This window comes from Entelurus aequoreus, linkage group LG20 (assembly GCF_033978785.1).
Source record: "Entelurus aequoreus isolate RoL-2023_Sb linkage group LG20, RoL_Eaeq_v1.1, whole genome shotgun sequence".
In the NCBI taxonomy this organism is placed as follows: domain Eukaryota; kingdom Metazoa; phylum Chordata; class Actinopteri; order Syngnathiformes; family Syngnathidae; genus Entelurus; species Entelurus aequoreus.
Genome location: NC_084750.1, coordinates 23,627,654 through 23,647,793, shown reverse-complemented (window position 1 = coordinate 23,647,793; position 20,140 = coordinate 23,627,654). Strand labels below are relative to the sequence as shown.

Sequence of the window (20,140 nt, the reverse complement as noted above, 5' to 3'; positions counted from 1 at the left end):
TCAAATTCCACCTTTCCCCTCCCCCCCCCCCCGTTCTCTACACACACGTTTTCCACAAATTCCCTTTTCTCTCCTCATGCTCGCATACCGCTGCAACTCAGCCGCTCTGCCGTTGTTCGATTCCCCACAAAGCAAGGCATCAACAGAGGAGTGTGACATAGATTCTACACCAGGGGTGTCAAACTCGTTTTCATTGAGGGCCACATCGCAGTTATGGTTGCCCTCAGAGGGCCGCTTTTAACAATGAGTAATATATGAATATACATGTATAGATACACTATATTGCCAAAAGTATTTGGCCACCTGCCTGGACTAACATATAACCTTGAAGTGCCATCCCATTCCTAACCCATAGGGTTCAATATGATGTCAGTCCACCTTTTGTAGCTATTACAACAGCTTCAACTCTTCTGGGAAGGCTGTCCACAAGGTTGCGGAGTGTGTTTATAGTCCACCGTTCTTCCAAAAGCGCATTGGTGAGGTCACACACTGATGTTGGTCGAGAAGGCCTGGCTCTCAGGCTCCGTTCTAATTCATCCCAAAGGTGTTCTATCGGGTTCAGGTCAGGACTCTGTGCAAGCCAGTCAAGCTCATCCACACCAGACTCTGTCATCCATGTCTTTATGGACCTTGCTTTGTACACGGGTGCACAGTCATGTTGGAAGAGGAAGGGGCCCGCTCCAAACTGTTCCCACAAGGTTGGGAGCATGGAATTGTCCAAAATGTTTTGCCATCCTGGAGCATTCAAAGTTCCTTTTACTGGAGCTAAGGGGCCAAGCCCAACTCCTGAAAAACAACCCCACAGCATAATTCCTCCTCCACCAAATTTCACACTCGGCACAATGCAGTCCGAAATGTAGCGTTCTCCTGGCAACCTCCAAACCCAGACTCGTCCATCAAATTGCCGGATAGAAAAGCGTGTCTCCCTGCTCTAGAGTCCAGTGGCGATGTGCTTTATCCAAAGCTTTGCATTGGACTTGTTGATGTATGGCTTAAATAGAGCTGCTCGGCCATGGAAACCCATTCCATGAAGCTCTCTGCGTACTGTACGTGGGCTAATTGGAAGGTCACATGAAGTTTGGAGCTCTGTAGCAACTGACTGTGCAGAAAGTCTTTGCAGTATGCGCTTCAGCATCCGCTGACACCTTTCTGTCATTTTACGTGGCCTACCACTTGGTGGCTGAGTTGCTGTTGTTCCCAAATTCTTTCTATTTTTTTATAATAAAGCTTTCAGTTGACTTTGGGATATTTAGGAGCGAGGAAATTTCATGACTGGATTTGTTGCACAGGTGGCATCCTATGACAGTTCCATGCTGGAAATCACTGAGAGCGGCCCATTCTTTAACAAACGTTTGTAGAAACAGTCTCCATGCCTAAGTGCTTGATTTTATACACCTGTGGCCAGGCCAAGTGATTAGGACACCTGATTCTGATCATTTGGATGGGTGGACAAATACTTTTGGCAATATAGTGTATATAATAAATTAACAATATAATTCTTCACATATGCTGCAAAAAAATATTTACATTTTACATTAAAAACTTTCAGCTCAGTCACCCGAATTTTACAGTAAAAGCAGTGGATTTTTTACAACATATAAAAAAATGTAATAAATGGAATGGAATGGAGAAACATACCACTGTTTTTAGCAGTAAAATTCAAGCAACAGAGCTGCCAGTTTTTTTGTTTTTTTTTACCGTAAAATCTTGTTGTTTTAATGTATTTTTATTTATTTTTTGATATTTCAGTGTCTTACTGTATATGGAAAAAACAGTAGCAAAGTTGATTTTACGGTAAAAAAAACTCAGTCGGCGGAACTTAACCGTAAAATTTATTGTCAATTTTACAGTATACAATTTGATTGATAATTTGTTTTCAAATCATAAGTCAAGCAGATATTTAAGTACAGTATTTATCTTTATTTTAACAAAAAATATTTTTGGAATGCATAATACAATATTTTGATTTTGATATTGAATTTTAAAACATATGTAATTGCATGCAGTACATGATTTTTAATGACAAAAGGGAAAGAGCAAATATATTATTACATCGGTGTGTAAAGGATATCTCCACATGGGCTCAGGAACACATCAGAAAACCACTGTCAGTAACTACAGTCCGTCGCTACATCTGTTAATGCAAGTTAAAACTCTACTATGCAAAGCGAAAGCCATTTATCAACAACACCGAGCTCATCTAAGATGGACTGATGCAAAGTGGAAAAGTGTTCTGTGGTCTGACGAGTCCACATTTCAAATTGTCTTTGGAAACTGTCGACGTCGTGTCCTCCGGAACAAAGAGGAAAAGAACCAACCGGATTGTTATAGGCGCAAAGTTCAAAAGCCAGCATCTGTGATGGTATGGGGGTGTATTAGTGCCCAAGACATGGGTAACTTACACATCTGTGAAGGCACCATTAATGCTGAAAGGTACATTCAGGTTTTGGAGCAACATATGTTGCCACCAAGCAACGTTATCATGGACGCCCCTGCTTATTTCAGCAAGACAATGCCAAGCCACGTGTTACATCAATGTGGCTTCATAGTAAAAGAGTGCGGGTACTAGACTGGCCTACCTGTAGTCCAGACCTGTCTCCCATTGAAAATGTGTGGCGCATTATGAAGCCTAAAATACCACAACGGAGACCCCGGACTGTTGAACAACTTAAGCTGTACATCAAGCAAGAATGGGAAAGAATTCCACCTGAAAAGCTTCAAAAATTGGTCTCCTCAGTTCCCAAACGTTTACTGGGTGTTGTTAAAAGGAAAGGCCATGTAACACAGTGGTGAACATTCCCCAATGCAATGTGTTGCTGCCATTAAATTCTAAGTTAATGATTATTTGCAAAAAAAAATATTAAATTCCTCAGTTCGTACATTAAATATATTGTCTTTTTAGACCAGGGGTCGGCAACCCGTGGCTCTTTGACCACTCTGATGCGGCTCAGCTGCGTACTAGCCGACCCTCCCGATTTTCCCAGCATACTTGCCAACGCCCCCGATTTTCCCAGGAGACTTACGGATCTCAGTGCCTCTACTAGAAATCTCCCAGGGCAAAAATTCTACAAGTTTTACCCTGGTTACTAAATCAAAGGCGTGCCCTAATGGTACTGCATTAATTGACCTCTAGAGCCTGTACAAATAACGTGCCAGCCCAGCCACATGATGTATGTTGCTTTTACTTACGCACGTAGGAGACAGCAACGCATACTTGTTCAACAGCCACACAGCTTACACTGACGGTTGCCGTATAAAACAACTTTAACACTATTACGTTACAAATATGCGCCACACTGTGAACTCACACCAAAAAAGAATGACAAACGCATTTCTGGAGAACATCTGCACTGTAACACAACATAAACACAACACAACAAATACCCAGAATCCCATGCAGCCCTAACTCTTCCGGTCTACATTATACACCCCCGCTACCAACAAACCCCCCCACACATCACCCCCCCCCCCCCCCTCCGTGCGTCGGTTGAGCGGAAGAGTTAGGGCTGCATGGGATTCTGGGTATTTGTTGTGTTGTGTTTATGTTGTGTTACAGTGCGAATGTTCTCCAGAAATGTGTTTGTCATTCTTTTTTGGTGTGGGTTCACAGTGTGGCGCATATTTGTAACGTAACAGTGTTGTTTTATACGGCTACCGTCAGTGTAAGCTGTGTGGCTGTTGAACAAGTATGCCTTGCTGTCACTTACGTGTGCAAGTAGGAGCTGTAATCAACATGTGGCCGGGTAGGCACACTGTTGGAGCAGACTGTAGAGGTCGCTAAAAGCAATGCCATCACGCCCTTAAATCTAGGGGTCTCCCGGAAAGATTGGGAGGGTTGGCAAGAATGACGCTGTCAAGCGCCATTCATTCAAAACTCGCGGCCCGCAATAACATTACATTTTCATATTAAGGTGCGGGCCGGGGTGTGTGTCTGAGACCCCTGATTAACATAGCACAAAGCAAATTAAGCTTTGGATGCAGTGTTTTTTCATTTTAAATGTACAAAAAATTTTTGTGGCTCCCATTGTTATCTTTAATTTGTGAAACTTGTCCAAATGGCTCTTTGAGTGGTAAAGGTTGCCGACCCCTGTTTTAGACTATTCAATTGAATATAAGTTGAAAATCATTGTATTCTGTTTTTATTTACGAATTACTCAACGTGCCAACTTCACTGGTTTTGGGTTTTGTACTTCAATGGGTGTGATGTGCGACACGGGTGTTTTAAATTTCGAGCATCCAGGGGAGGGGAGGGGGCGGGGGGGGGGGGTCACACACCACTCTACATTATTACATCTACAACATAATTAAAAAGCACATTTTGCAGAATAACTGCAAAATAACAGAATAACTGCAAAATGTACAAGGTACAGTTGCCAAGCGTTTTTGTTTTGTGTTTTTTCAAATCAAGAACATTTTACCAGATGTTCCTCGCTTTCCACACACTGCTCTTACAGTTGTTTTTTTTCATTAAAAAGTTCTCATCAACATTCCTCTTCATTAATATCTCACCCAGCTCCCAACCTTCACCTCGCTACCGACTGCTACCCATTCTCCCCAAACAAAAACCCCCTTTCACCGCGTCACCTACTTCCACTCTTGACGCTGAACACACACACACTTCTCATTTCCTCCATCCTTCACTTTCTTCCACATGCACGCCACACAATCTCGCTTGTGTTGAGGCCTTAGGCGCGCTGTGTTATGACACACACGCCTCGGAGATAATAAGAAGTGTCACACTCACTCCGGCCTACTCCTTTAATCACACCAACACAAGCCCGGGCAAAATCTCAGACAAAAAGGTAAATATGTGTGCTATCTGGTTAAACGACTCCTGTTCGTTTACTGGCAACGCACAATTTATTAGGTGACTCTAGGGGCGTTTTTTTCCCAGTTATTCAGAAAACTTTTTTCTCCCGCGTGGAGAAGTGATTAGGTGACCACAGACGAGGCACTAGCTGTTCAAAGTCGGGACTCGACGTCCCCACATCTGCGGTCTCCTCCAAGGTTTCTCATTGTATCCCATTAGGTTGAGTTTTTTCTTGCCCTGATGTGGGATCTGAGCCGAGGACGTCGTTGTGGCTTGTGCAGCCCTTTGAGACACTGGCTGTGTGAATAAACGGCGGTTCTCAAACTTTTTTCCAAGGGTGATGGGTCAAATGCAGAGAATAATTTCGCCACACCTAGTGTGTGTGTGTGTGACAATCATGGGTACTTTAACTTTTAAAAACACTAACGCAACAGGAAGAGCCACCAAAATAAAAGCACAGGAAAGGAACTATCAGCCAGCCCTCGCTCAGACCACAGGACAATAATATAAGACATTACATAATGTGTTCCCCGCTTCAGACACCAACAGGGTCGACTTAAACAGGTTTGTCTTTATAACGGCTGTTGGCGAGCAGCATTACACTGCAAAAAGTCAGTTTTCAAAAAAAAGAAAAGAAAAGAAAAAAATTAGGGATATTTTATTTGAACTGAGCAAAATTATCTGCCAATAGAACAAGAAAATTCGGCTTGTCAAGACTTTCAAAAACAAGTAAAATTAGCTAACCTCAATGAACCCAAAAATACCTTAAAGGCCTACTGAAATTAATTTTTTAAAATTTAAACGGGGATAGCAGATCCATTCTATGTGTCATACTTGATCATTTCGCGATATTGCCATATTTTTGCTGAAAGGATTAAGTAGAGAACAACGACGATAAAGTTCGCAACTTTTGGTCGCTGATAAAAAAAAGCCTTGCCCCTACCGGAAGTAGCGTGACGTCACCGGAGGAAGGGCTCCTCACAATTTCCTATTGTTTACAATGCAGCGAGAGAGATTCGGACCGAGAAAGTGACGATTACCCCATTAATTTGAGCCAGGATGAAAGATTCGTGGATGAGGAAAGTAAGAGTGAAGGACTAGAGAGGCAGTGCAGGACGTATCTTTTTTCGCTCCGACCGTAACTTAGGTACAAGGGTTCATTGGATTCCACACTTTCTCCTTTTTCTATTGTGGATCGCGGATTTGTATTTTAAACCACCTTGGATACCATATCCTCTTGAAAATGAGAGTCGAGAATGCGAAATGGACATTCACAGTGACTTTTATCTCCACGACAATACATCGGCGAAGCTCTTTAGCTACTGAGCTAACGTGATAGCATCGGGCTCAAATGCAGATGGAAACAAAATAAATAAACTCCTGACTGGAAGGATAGACAGCAGATCAACAATACTATTAAACCATGGACCTGTAAATACACGGTTAATAATTTCCAGCTTGGCGAAACTTAACAATGCTGTTGCTAATGACGCCATTGGAGCTAACTTAGCTACGGGACGGCGGCGGCGGCGGGCGTTGTAGCTTTTGACGACACCCCGGCCGCCATCAGAGTCGGCAAGAAACATATATTTCCCCAAAGTTACGTACGTGACACACACGTACGGGCAAGCGATCAAATGTTTGGGAGCCAAAGCTGTACTCACGGTAGCGCGTCTGCTATCCACCTCAAAGTCCTCCTGGTTGTGTTGCTGTAGTCCGCCGCTAATACACCGATCGCACCTACAGCTTTCTTCTTTGCAGTCTCCATTGTTCATTAAACAAATTGCAAAAGATTCACCAACACAGATGTCCAGAATACTGTGGAATTTTGCGATGAAAACAGAGCTTTTTTGTATTGGATTCAATGGGTCCGAATACTTCCGTATCAACCATTGACGTCACGCGCATACGTCATCATATCTAGACGTTTTCAACCGGAAGTGTGGCGGGAAATTTAAAATTGCACTTTATAAGTTAACCCGGCCGTATTGGCATGTGTTGCAATGTTAAGATTTCATTATTGATATATAAACTATCAGACTGCGTGGTCGGTAGTAGTGGGTTTCAGTAGGCCTTTAAAATAAGTATATTCTCACTAATAACAAGTGCACTTTTCTTGGTAGAAAAAAAAAAAGAGACCTTTTTGCTCAATATGTTGAAAAATATTCTTAAATTAAGTAAATGCTAGTGCCATTATCTTGACATAATGATATGCGCTCTGCATCATGATTTTTTTTTTCATGCTTGAAGTAAGAAATTATTACTTTAAAAAAGTGGTTTTATACTTGAGTGTTAATGACACAGCTTTGCATCAGTTGATATTCTAGTTTCAAGCATGTTTTACTCCAGGGGTGTCCAAACTTTTTCCACTGAGGGCCGCACATTGAAAAATCAAAGCAAGCAGGGGCCATTTTGATATTTTTTATTTTAAAAACCAATACAATATATGTATAGAAAATATACATTTAGGCTTCCACTCAGGCTTGATCCCGGGGACCCCAAAAGGTTTTGGTCCAAAAAATATAAAAAAAATTTCATTATTCAGTATTATTATTTGTGTTATTATTCAAGTTTTAAATCTCTAGATCAACATTAGGTCCATCTGTCAATGTAACATTTTTTTAAAATGTAAATTTTATGCTCTTTTCGTCAAAGAAAACCCTTTTTTTAATGAAAAAAAAAACACAAAATATGCAATATTTTCACCCAATAAAATTTTTAAGTGGGATATTTAAGATTATATAATAATTGGAGCCTTAAAAAGGTCAATAACTCATAACACCATTGATTTTAATTCATTATTATTTTTTGAGCAATGACACTTAAAAACTAATCACACTAAAATTGTAGGAGATCCAAAAGGGTCCTACTCATTAAAGTGTTAAAAATAAATTATAATTTTTTTTTTTACTGTTTACTTTTAACACAATAATCTCGAGATCAACTTCAGATCTATCTGTCAATTATAAGTTGTATTGTTGTTTATGTTATTTGTTTGTTCATTTTAGGCCAGGGGTGGGCAATTAATTTTTACCGGGGGCCGCATGAGCAACCCGAGCACTGCTGGAGGGCCACACCGACAATATTTCAATTAAATTTTGCTCAAATTATTTTTGATATACCGTAAGATAGATAATAATAATATTTTCATTTAACCTAACTTATCTTTATACAAAAGCAGATGGCTTTTGATGGTTTTATTTTTAACACTTTCTTACACAACACTTCCTGATGTATATTACAATACAAAAATTTCAATTTCTGTCACTTCATCCTGCATCCTCTTTGTTGTGAACGTAGCACGCCTGTAAGGTGATTGGCGAAGAAGGAAGAAGCGTTGCTGTTGCGGAAATGAGGAGTGAGGATTGGTTTTCCTTTTGGAAAGAACAAGATAAGTTGAGCTGTGTTAGTATAGGTTGCTCAATAAAAGTTTAAAAAGAGCGTCAGACTTGGTGTGCACTTCTTCTGGACGCTACAATTGATGTCACAAGTGGGATGAAATGCCTCCCAGTTCGCCTTGCCATCAAACCTGGGAGTCTTCATTGAGGACGGAATTCCCCCCGTGGCAAGCAGCGTGGCTGCACCTGTAAACGCTCTCTCTCTCTCTCTCTGTCTCTCTCTCTTTGCGGCGAGCTCCTCACGTGGCACGTACCTCCCGATGACGTAGCACACAAACAGTGCAGTATGCGCAAAGTTTTACTTCTGACACCAATTGTAGCGTCCAGAAGAAGTGCACACGAAGTCTGACGCTCTTTTTAAACTTTTATTGAGCAAGCTATACTAACACAGCTCAACATATCTCGTTCCTTCCACACGCACGTCTCCTCACTTCTCATTTACGCAACTCAAGAAGACAACATCTACTTCAGCAGGTCGTTACACTATATTCTTTAAACACAGCAACGTGTGTACCACAAATAAGCACTTGGCAGTCCATGTCTTTTTTAAAACACGCCATTCGTCATCAACTTTTCTCTTTTTAGCGTCTCGGGGATAACCGGGCATCACTTGTCGCTGTGCGCCTTCCCTCACAGGACATACGCACATATAACACTTTTCAAAATAAAAGCAGCACAGTTGTATTGCACGCACGACAAATATGTTTTTTTTAAATTTATTTTGTATTTGTGATTGCCGCTGCGCGCACGAGCATACGTCCGCACGGAAGTAATACAAATAACGCTTTTCAAAACAAAAGCAGCACCGTTGTATTGCACACTCAAAATAGATACTTTTTAAAATGTATTTTGTAATTTATAATTGGCCTCACGCGGGCCGGACAGGGACGTACAAAAGGCCGGATGCGGCCCGCGGGCCGCAGAATGCCCAGGTCTGTTTTAGGCCCTTCTTTAAAAAAAACCAGCTCAGTTTTTTACATGGCAAACACAAAATATGCAACATTTTCCCCAAAAAATCTCAAAATATTTAATGTGACGTAATTGGAGCCTTGAATAGGTCAATAATTCATAATGACATTGATTTTGATTCATTGTTATTTTTTAAAGAAAGAAACAACCTACATGGCAGCTTTGTGTTATTAGAGTAAACATTGCAACATGTTCTTGTTACATTTCACCTGTTTGCTCTTTTATACCACTTTTTATGTTTTACATTTGTTTCAATCGTATTTTTAAAATGTGCCGTGGGGCCATTAAAAAATGACCTGCAGGCCGCAAATGGCCCCCGGGCCGCACTTTGGACACCCCTGTTTTACTCAATATAGGTCATCAAATCTCAGCAACAAGCTGTAATATCTTACTGAGATCATTTGGGACCAAAACACTTAAAACAAGTAAAAGACTAACATAAAATCTCCTTAGTGAGAACAATGATCTTATCAGACAGAAAATAAGCAAATATCACCCTTATTTGAGGTATTTAATCTTACTTAGATTTCAGTTTTTGCAGTGTAGACGGGAGAAAGCCGCCACCATTTCCCAGCTGTTATTCTTTACGTTTCCAAAAGTCTGAGCCGAATGTCATGTGACCTGCAGCTGGAACAAACGAGACTTGTGCACAGGACCAAGCGGGCTAAATACGGCGTGTAACGCAACGCTGGGCCATCACAGGACAGCTATTAGTGTTGGGGGATCTAAATGTGCTTCCCGATGAGGCCCGTCGCCCAGGAGCTCGCTGAAGTCGCTTGACCGGGGACAAAGTCAAGAACCCGAGCGTGCCAGCCTGGCGCCGCCCTCTCCAAACTGGAGAGCTGACCTCCACTCGGTGATGAGAAGTGTCCACAAGAGCTGCAGAGTGCTCATGCTGCTTTAGGACTATTCCTGGGGTCCCTGTGACCTTTTCCTGCTCTTTCTGTTGTCGGTGCCTCGCTCTGAGGACGAATAACACTTGCTGTGTACCAGGGGTGGCCCTTTTTTTTTTGTCCCTCTGCATATTTTGAAAATTAAAAGGGACCTATTGTGCAAAATCAAAATCAGAATCACTTTAATAATCCCCGAGGGGAAATTAAGATTCTCAGCACAATCCCATTCAAGAGCAGACAAACATTACAGGGAGACAGAACAGGATCGCTGACGGGTCTGCCAACAAAAAAGGTGAGAAACAGGTAAACTCTGGGAAGGGTGGGGTGTGGTGGTGTGAGAAAATTTTTTTTTGTCTAAGCAAAAGTCTATATTTTAGTGAAAGTTGGTGCACTTTGAACAAAGGGTTATACTTGTATAGCGCTTTTCTACTTTCAAGGTACTCAAAGCGCTTTGACACTATTTCCACATTCACACACTGATGGCGGGAGCTGCCATGCAAGGCGCCAACCACCACCCATCAGGAGCAAGGGTGAAGTGTCTTGCTCATGGACACAACGGACGTGACGAGGTTTGGTGGAAGCTGGGGATCGAACCGGGAACCCTCAGGTTGCTGGCACGGCCACTCTCCCAACGGCGCCACGCCGTCCCCCAAAGTGCTATACTGTACCGTATATCACCTTCGGTGCCCTCACAAACGATCAGAAATCACAAAACTCCTTCACTTCAACAACCACATTACCAGAAATATGTGCATTTAAAAAAAGTTCAACCCACTTTACATTGCCATCAGCCAATGAGCTGCTGACGAGAGGAGAGAAAGGAGCAGACAGAGGGGTAAAGGGAGGGGAGAGGGAGGAGGGGCCGTGTGTGTGTGTGTTCTTGGAAGAAACGCCGCTGAACAAGAGGTAGTCTCTTTTTCTCTGCTGTGATATACAGTCGTGGTCAAAAGTTGACATACACGTGTAAAGAACATAATGTCATGGCTGTCTTGAGTTTCCAATCATTTCTAAAACTCTTATTTTTTTGTGATAGAGTGATTGGAGCACATACTTGCTGGTCACAAAAAAACATTCATGAAGTTTAGTTCTTTTATGAATTTATTATGGGTCTACTGAAAATGTGACCAAATCTGCTGGGTCAAAAGTATACATACAGCAATGTTAATATTTGGTTACATGTCCCTTGGCAAGTTTCACTGCAATAAGGCGCTTTTGGTAGCCATCCACAAGCTTCTGGCAACAGCTCAATTTTTGTTTCATCTGACCACAGAATTTTCCTCCAGAAGGTCTTATCTTTGTCCATGTGATGTCAGATGAAACAAAAATTGAGCTGTTTGGCCACAATACCCAGCAATATGTTTGGAGGAGAAAAGGTGAGGCCTTTAATCCCAGGAACACCACTCCTACCGTCAAGCATGGTGGTGGTAGTATTATGCTCCGGGCCTGTTTTGCTGCCAATGGAACTGGTGCTTTACAGAGAGTAAATGGGACAATGAAAAAGGAGGATTACCTCCAGTTCTTCAGGACAACCTAAAATCATCAGCCCGGAGGTTGGGTCTTGGGCACAGTTGGGTGTTCCAACAGGACAATGACCCCAAACACACGTCAAAGTGGTAAAGGAATAGCTAAATCAGGCTAGATTGAAGGTTTTAGAATGGCCTTCCCAAAGTCCTGACTTAAACGTGTGGACAATGCTGAAGAAACAAGTCCATGTCAGAAAACCAACAAATTTAGCTGAACTGCACCAATTTTGTCAAGAGGAGTGGTCAGAAATTCAAGCAGAAGCTTGTGGATGGCTACCAAAAGCGCCTTATTGCAGTGAAACTTGCCAAGGGACATGTAAGCAAATATTAACATTGCTGTATGTATACTTTTGACCCAGCAGATTTGCTCACATTTTCAGTAGACCCATAATAAATTCATAAAAGAACCAAACTTCATGAATGTTTTTGTGTGACCAACAAGTATGTGCTTCAATCACTCTATCACAAAAAAATAAGAGTTGTAGAAATGATTGGAAACCTCAAGACAGCCATGACATTATGTTCTTTACAAGTGTATGTAAACTTTTGACCATGACTGTCAGCATACTTGCCAACCCTGCCGTTTTTAGCGGGAGAATCCCGGTATTCAGCGCCTCTCCCGACAACCTCCCGGCAGAGATTTTCTCCCGACAAACTCCCGGTATTCAGCCGGAGCTGGAGGCCACGCCCCCTCCAGCTCAATGCGGACCTGAGACTGAGTGGGGACAGCCTGTTCTCCCGTCCGCTTTCCCACAATATAAACAGCTTGCCTGCCCAATGAACGGAGAAGTTAAACAGGACAATACTGCCATCTAATGGATAGCCAACGGAACACTGAAATTCAAGTATTTTTTTGCTTTTCTATGTAAATAAAATAAATATATATATATATATATATATATATATATATATATATATATATATATATATATATATATATATATATATATATATATATATATATATATATATATATATATATATATAGCTAGAATTCACTGAAAGTCAAGTATTTCATACACATATATATATATATATATATATATATATACATATATGAAATATATATGAAATACTCGAGTTGGTGAATTCTAGCTGTAAATAACCACGCCCCCAACCACGCCCCCGACCCCCCCCCACCTCCCGATATTGGAGGTCTCAAGGTTGGCAAGTATGACTGTAAGTCATCTCTTACCAGAAAAGTCAGTTCTCATCACAATTAAAAACTTGCTGTATAATGAAGCCCGCTTCAATACGAGCAAGCACGAATGGCTGCTAGGGGGACACAGTAAAGGAATGAAGTGTTCGTAAACAAAGAAATGCTTCGCACACAAAGGCATGTTTGGTTCGATCTAATAGATCGTAAATCGAAAAAATCGCAAAAAGAGGGGTTTGTAAATGGAGGTTCCACTGTATTTGGTTAACTTTCAAAACAGCCTGCTAACCCCTTAAAAACTGGTCCTGGACATCTTTTTGTCCTCTGTGAATGTCACTTTTAATTGCAGGGAAATGAAGCGTGACATTCTTGTCTCGCCGAAACCGACTGGGAGTTACAGCGAGGTCAAATTGGCTCCGTCGCCTGTGTGCCCGCCTCCACGGTAGCCGGCATACCTGTGGACATCCCACGTCCATCGACCACACCCCCGCAATGTACACGGCAACGTGTAATATCTCCAAGTGTACGCTGGTTTTCATCGAGACACACACACACACACACGCACACACACACACACATACGTCAAAGTGGTGGTGGTTACAGACCAGTGCTCATGGACAACAGGCTAGTGTTTGATCGGGGGAATGATCAACCTTCCAAAAACATTCTGTTGACCTTCATGTTTAGTTTATTGCCTTCAACTTTCAACACATTGCCTTCATAGAAGTTAATTAATCATGACTGTGGGAGACACACACGCACACGCACACACACACGCACACACACACACACACACACACACACACACACACACACACACACACACACACACACACACACACACACACACACACACACACACACACACACACACACACACACACACACACACACACTCTCTTGTATTTGTTACCTTCTTGAGACCTGAGAAAAATGCCTACCTTTTTAGGACCACCCTTTCTAGATATATAAAGATTTGTATTTACAACATTCATAATATATACATACTGTGCAAATATAAAAAAGCTTGTTGTGAAAAATGAGTTGGAATTTCACGAAAAAAGGTCGCAATTTCACAAAACTTAGAATTTTGGCGGTATTATAATAAAAGTCGTAATTGTACTCAACGCAAGTCAAATTTTCACAAGAAAAACGGAACGTTTGTGCAATATAATGATAAAAGTTGGAATTTTACTCAATAACAGTCGCAATTTTACAAGAAAAGCTAAAAATGTTGGCAATTTTATGAAGAGTCGTAATTTTACTCGACAAAAGTCACAATTTTATAAGAAAACTTTAAAAATGTTGGCAATGTAATCAAAATAGGAATTTTACTTGGCAAAATGATGACAAAAGTTAACATTTTGCTCAACAAATGTCACTATTTTACAAGAACAAGAAAAAAATTGGCAATATGGTGATAAAAGTCAGAATTTTATTTGACAAATGTCACCATTTTGCATTAAAAAGTAATAATTTTACATAAAGTAATAACTTTACGAGAAAATTTTGCAATATTAAAGAAAGAGAAAGAATATGAGAAATTGTTCCCAATTTTATAAGAAATAAGTCCACACATTGTGAGAAAAAGACTGCTTTTAGTCAAATGTGTTTGTTTTTAAATTTTTAGTTTGTAATTGGTTTTTAATCTTCATTATTTTACTTCAAGTTATTACAGTATGTCTCTATATACATATTTATTTCATTTTTCTTAATTTTGGCCAAAGGGGCGCATTTGAATTTCCTACACACACTTGTTATTATATATGTTGACCAGAGGGGGAGCACTTCTAAAACCGACACACAGTCAATTTGAAAAATCCCTCCTTTTTGGGACCACCCTCATTTTGATAGATTTCACCACCAGGGGTGCAAATGAGACATTCTCTATTAAATGCAATGGTTTTCCGTATTGGGACCATGATTTATGTCCTAACTTGTTCACTGGTCCTCATATGGAAGGTACTTTTCCTTGTTGATGTCTCAAGAAGGGTAGAAATACAAGAACACACACACACACACACAATGGGGAAAGCCCATTCCAACATTTTTCAAGTATAGACCAGACAAAATGTCCTTACAAGGAAGGTGTCTTGAAGTCTTTGTAGTCAAGAATTGTGGTCCACAAAGAGAGGCAAGAGCATAGTGCATATCACGGGTATTCAACTGGCGGCCCGGGGGGCCAAGTTTGACACCGTACTGGCCCGCCCCGAGTTCAGTTCAAAACTTGGGAGACAAACATTTTTGCAGCAAATACCTAAAAAGACTAGTTCTCGTGTTGTCTAGAGGAACTTGGACTAGTGTAAATTGGCAGATCTTTGCATTGACATTTTAACCTTGCTAGCTAACTGGGGTCCAAACTTGTCATTTATATAACCGAGGCGTTCCCTTTCAATCAATCAAAATTTACTTATATAGGACCTAAATCACGAGTGTGATTTAGGTCCTCTCCTATTTGGCAGTTACAAATTTTTTTCGTAATGCAATTTATGTAACTAAGGTGTTGCCGTTAGTAGTCATTTGTTTATCTTCTTATACTAGTGGTGTTCCTCAAGGTTCCATCTTAGGTCCGCTTTTGTTCGTAATTTTTTTGATTTTTTTCAAACGGACCGTAGTCAGACCAATGTGGTCTGTAAATGATGCAAGGCGCTCGTCCCCACCAAGACCGGTAATACTACACCACCTTAGCCACGCTCACCCTTTAGAGCACAGCTGTAACTTGCTGGCACTAAACCTTCAGAAAATAGTTCTTCACAGGTTTCTCTATGTTTACATTTTCACACTTTTGTACTATTTTGTTACACTTTATTAAGCATTTCTTACATATTCCTTATTTTTGCACCTTCGTTTTAAGAAGATTTTATCAAGTGTTTAATGTGATTTTACAATTTTGTTTACATTGTTTAAGAGTTTTCCATGCTTGTGTTGACATTTCCTTTCCTTTCTGCCTTGATAGCTGAGAGGATTATAATCAGAGGACGGTTACATTTGAAATAAAAAAATTCTCCTGCGCCTTATTTTTGATAGGTCATAAAAAAGTCACCGATATAAAGCACTTATATCTTGATAAGTGTTCTAAAAATTACTATTAAAGAGTAATTAATAATAACAATATTAGTAAAATAGCAAATAGTAAAAGTAATAATAATAAAGACTAATAGTTACTAGTTATTTTAACAAAATAATAATTGAATTGTAATTAATTATTTGGGAAATTAATTTATATGTTATTTTAAAAAACAACTTTAAATATCTGGCATATGCATTTGAGAGATGTTTAATAAAAGAGCACAGTGTGCGGAGTCTGCTTTTAAAAGATGGGGCCTAGTGACGTCATTGAGGGTTTCAACGGAGCTATGTTTTTTAGCTTTAGAAGTTAGCAGCGCACTTTGTCGGATTTGACGCCAGTTCTTTATAATCTTTTCACCGGATTGTGTTACCTATGCTTAATGAAGAGATTGAATGTACTTCCATGGCTGTCATATTTTCTTGTCAACAAACGGGGTATTGTTTGGATGGCTAGTTTGCCACCTCAATCATTGATTTGTTGTTCATTATTCCCATTGTGTACACGTACATGTATTGTTGTCTGCTTGGTCACAGTGTGATGTTATCTCTTCCTGTTTGATATCAAGTTCATTTTAGTGCGGTGCTACTAGATTACTCGTTACTCGTAAAAGTAACGCCGTTATTACGAACACTAATCGTGATAAAGTTTGTAGTCTTTTTGCCCAGCCCTATGAGACACTTACATTTTTGCAGAAGATTGTTAAAATGAGCAAAGCGTTTCTGTAACTATGACAAAAAAAAAATTGACCAAAAGAGAATGTCTGCTGTAAAAGACGCTAATAATACGAAGCTTTCTGGAAAAGTGGCCCCAAAACAATTTAAGTTGAATATCCCTGTTGTATGTGCACCCCGTGTGGTTCAGGCCCTGCTTTCTGCTCCGCTCTGGACTTGAACCTGGGTCGCCGGCATGAGAGGCGAGCGTGCTCGTTACCGATCTAAAAGCCCGGGCTATGAACCCATATGTACACGTACACAACTACCCGTCAAGAGTGTATACACATGCACAATCTGTGGTAATAGTTTGAAATGTCCTCACAAAGACAAACGTCTTGCAAGGAGTGTGTCAAAACAAGACACACAAACACACACACACACATTCTTGTATTTGTCGCCTTCTTGAGACCTCCAAAAAATGCCTACCTCTTTAGGACCACCCGTTCTAGATACATAAAGATTTGTATTTACAACATTAGTAATATATGCAAACTATGCAAATATAAAAAAGTTTTTTTTGAATTTTTTGTTTGTAATTGGTTTTTAATCTTCATTATTTACTTCAAGTTATTACAGTATGTCTCTATATACATATTTATTAATTTTTTTTAAATACATTTTGGCCAAAGGGGGCGCATTTCAATTTCTTACACACACTTGTTATTACATATGTTGGCCAGAGGGGGCGCACTTCAAATTTTTACACACACTTGTTATTTCGAATGTTGACCAGAGGGGGAGCACTTTTAAAACCGACACTTAGTCAATTTGAAAAATCCCTCCTTTTTGGGTCCACCCTAATTTTAATAGATTTCACCACCAGGGGTGCAAATGAGATCTCTATTTTTTGTTTTTTGTAATGTGCTAAAGGCCGCTGACAAACGAGTTACGGACCACAGATGGCCCCTGTGCCGCACTTTGGGCAACCCAGCTGTAGAAGCTAACTGTTAATGGCCACTATAGTCTTAGTACCGTAGTGTATTTGTTCATCCTATGGTCACATATGGGACGCGGGTTGTCTTACGTCAGCACCGGAAATCGTAAAATCAGCTGTTCACCTGGCGGGTTTTTTCGGGGATGAATAGGGAAGTCTTTCTTTAGCTACCATCTTGTTTTATCATATATTGCTGCCTTTGCTCCTGTCAATGTTTACTTTTGTATGCACATTAAATCAACAAAAAAAATCCTGACTTTGGAGCAATGTTCACGGACTCTAGTATTTGGCTCTCTATTAGATGCAATGGTTTTCCGTATTGGGACCATGATTTCGGTCCTAACTTGTTCACCGGTCCTCATATGGAAGGTACTTTTCCTTGTGGATGTCTCAAGAAGGGTAGAAATACAAGAACACACACACAAACTCGGATGTCCCCATAATGACAAATGTCCCCACAAGGAAGGTGCCAGGAAAAGAGGTATTTATACACAAAATGTCTCTTACCTGAGAGAAGCACCTGCGATATTCCTTCTCTGTCCCCGAGCATCTGACGACCGGTGGCGGTCTCCTGGCGTCTCCTCCATGATGCGTTCCATGGGCATGCTGGAATGGGTAGACATTGGCGGGCTGTGGAGTTTGGGGACCAAAGCCCGCGTTGGGCACACTTTCTCTGTGCGAGGGCCAGTGAAGAGAGTAAGAGTAGGGCAAAGTGGCGTCGGCGGCGTCGGAGGGCGAGTTACGGTGCAAGAGTTGGGGAGTGGGAGGTGGCGGCGCCGTGACGGAGCGCCAATCGAACGTTCGCCGGTGACCCGTTGAGGAGGGGGGAGGCGGGAAGTGGGGAGCCGGCGGGAATCTGGCCTTCCTGTGTAATAGTGGCGTTGCCGTAGCGACAGCGGTAGTGGTGGCGGCCGCCGGCCTGTCCGTGTCCTCCTCCTCCTCCTCCTCGCCGTCGTCGAGTTGAACCAAAATGGCGTCCGTACCGTTGGCAGTGTGGCGAGCCTGACGACTGGGCCGGTGCAAAGGCAGAGAGAAGGGCACCTTCCCGTAGCCAAACTGACCCGGTTGGATGGCCGAAGACCTGCGAGGAAGATCCAAAAGGTGTTAGCGGGTGAATGTGGTCAGCACGTCTGCCTCACAGCCTGCTGGTTCTGGGTTTGAATCCAGAATGGTATGCAGGCTAACTGGATGCTCTCAAGTGCGCCGTAGGTGCGATTGAGAGTGTGACTTCATGCGACCTGCCATTATGTGTCAGCTGCGGTAACGATATGTAACCTGGTATGGCGATACCCTGACGTTGACATAAGCAGATGTCAACAAAACTAAAGCTAGCATTGCTAACAAGCCTTTTAATGGCGATCACAATGCCCTCTGGTAGGTACGTGACCATCAACCGCTGACCGACTTATCGCCATTGCAGCTCCATTGTGCGTCGTTATTTTCTTTGTGGGGGCTTATTTTTGGACCTACTGAAGAGCACAGAGGTTGATTCATCATTATTATTAGTTTTGCCTATTGTTCACACTCATTATGAGAGACAAGACCACACACGTCTTTTTTTTTTTAGGATTCTAAAGATGATAAAAACCACTTTAAAGATGAGTAATGTAGTAACAGACACCTTCATAACAATATGTAATATGTACAATATACACGCTGCAAGTATATATATAATGTAGTAACAGAAACCTTCATAACAATATGTAATATGTACAATATACACACTGCAAGTATATATATAAATAATGTAGTAGCAGACACCTTCATAACAATATGTAATGTGTACAATATACACACTGCAAGTATATATATAAATAATGTAGTAACAGACACCTTCATAACAATATGTAATATGTTTTATATACATTGCAAGCATATATATAATGTAGTAATAGACACCTTCATAACAATATGTAATATGTTTTATATACACACTGCAAGTATATATATATAATGTAGTAATAGACACCTTCATAACAATATGTAATATGGACAATATACACACTGCAAGTATATAAATAATGTAGTAACAGACACCTTCATAACAATATATAATATGTACAATATCCACACTGCAAGTATATATATATATATATAAATAATGTAGTAACAGACACCTTCATAACAATATGTAATATGTTTTATATACACACTGCAAGTATATATATAATGTAGTAACAGACACCTTCATAACAATATGTAATATGTTTTATATACACACTGCAAGTATATACATAATGTAGTAACAGACACCTTCATAACAATATACAATATGTTTTATATACACACTAAGTATATATATACTGTATATATAATGTAGTAACAGACACTTTCATAACAATATGTACTATGTTTTATATACACACTGCAAGTATATATACATAATGTAGTAACAGACACCTTCATAACAATATGTAATATGTTTTATATACACACTGCAAGTATATATATAATGTAGTAACAGACACATTCATAACAATATGTAATATGTACAATATACACACTGCAAGTATATATATAATGTAGTAACAGACACATTCATAACAATATGTAATATGTACAATATACACACTGCAAGTATATATATAATGTAGTAACAGACACCTTCATAACAATATGTAATATGTACAATATACACACTGCAAGTATATATATAATGTAGTAACAGACACAT

At 40.4% G+C, this 20,140-nt stretch overlaps 1 protein-coding gene across 1 annotated transcript in view; it reads right to left on the bottom strand.

Annotated features, from left to right (window-relative positions):
• LOC133636411 (thrombospondin type-1 domain-containing protein 4-like) overlaps positions 1-20,140 on the bottom strand; it is a gene marked incomplete at its 5' end in the record, with an annotated part of 128,602 nt that overhangs the window by 106,788 nt on the left and 1,674 nt on the right. Inside the window, one exon of the mRNA XM_062030403.1 lies at positions 17,974-18,547. Coding sequence (XP_061886387.1) covers positions 17,974-18,547 — 574 coding nt within the window. The remainder of the gene's footprint in view (positions 1-17,973; positions 18,548-20,140) is intronic.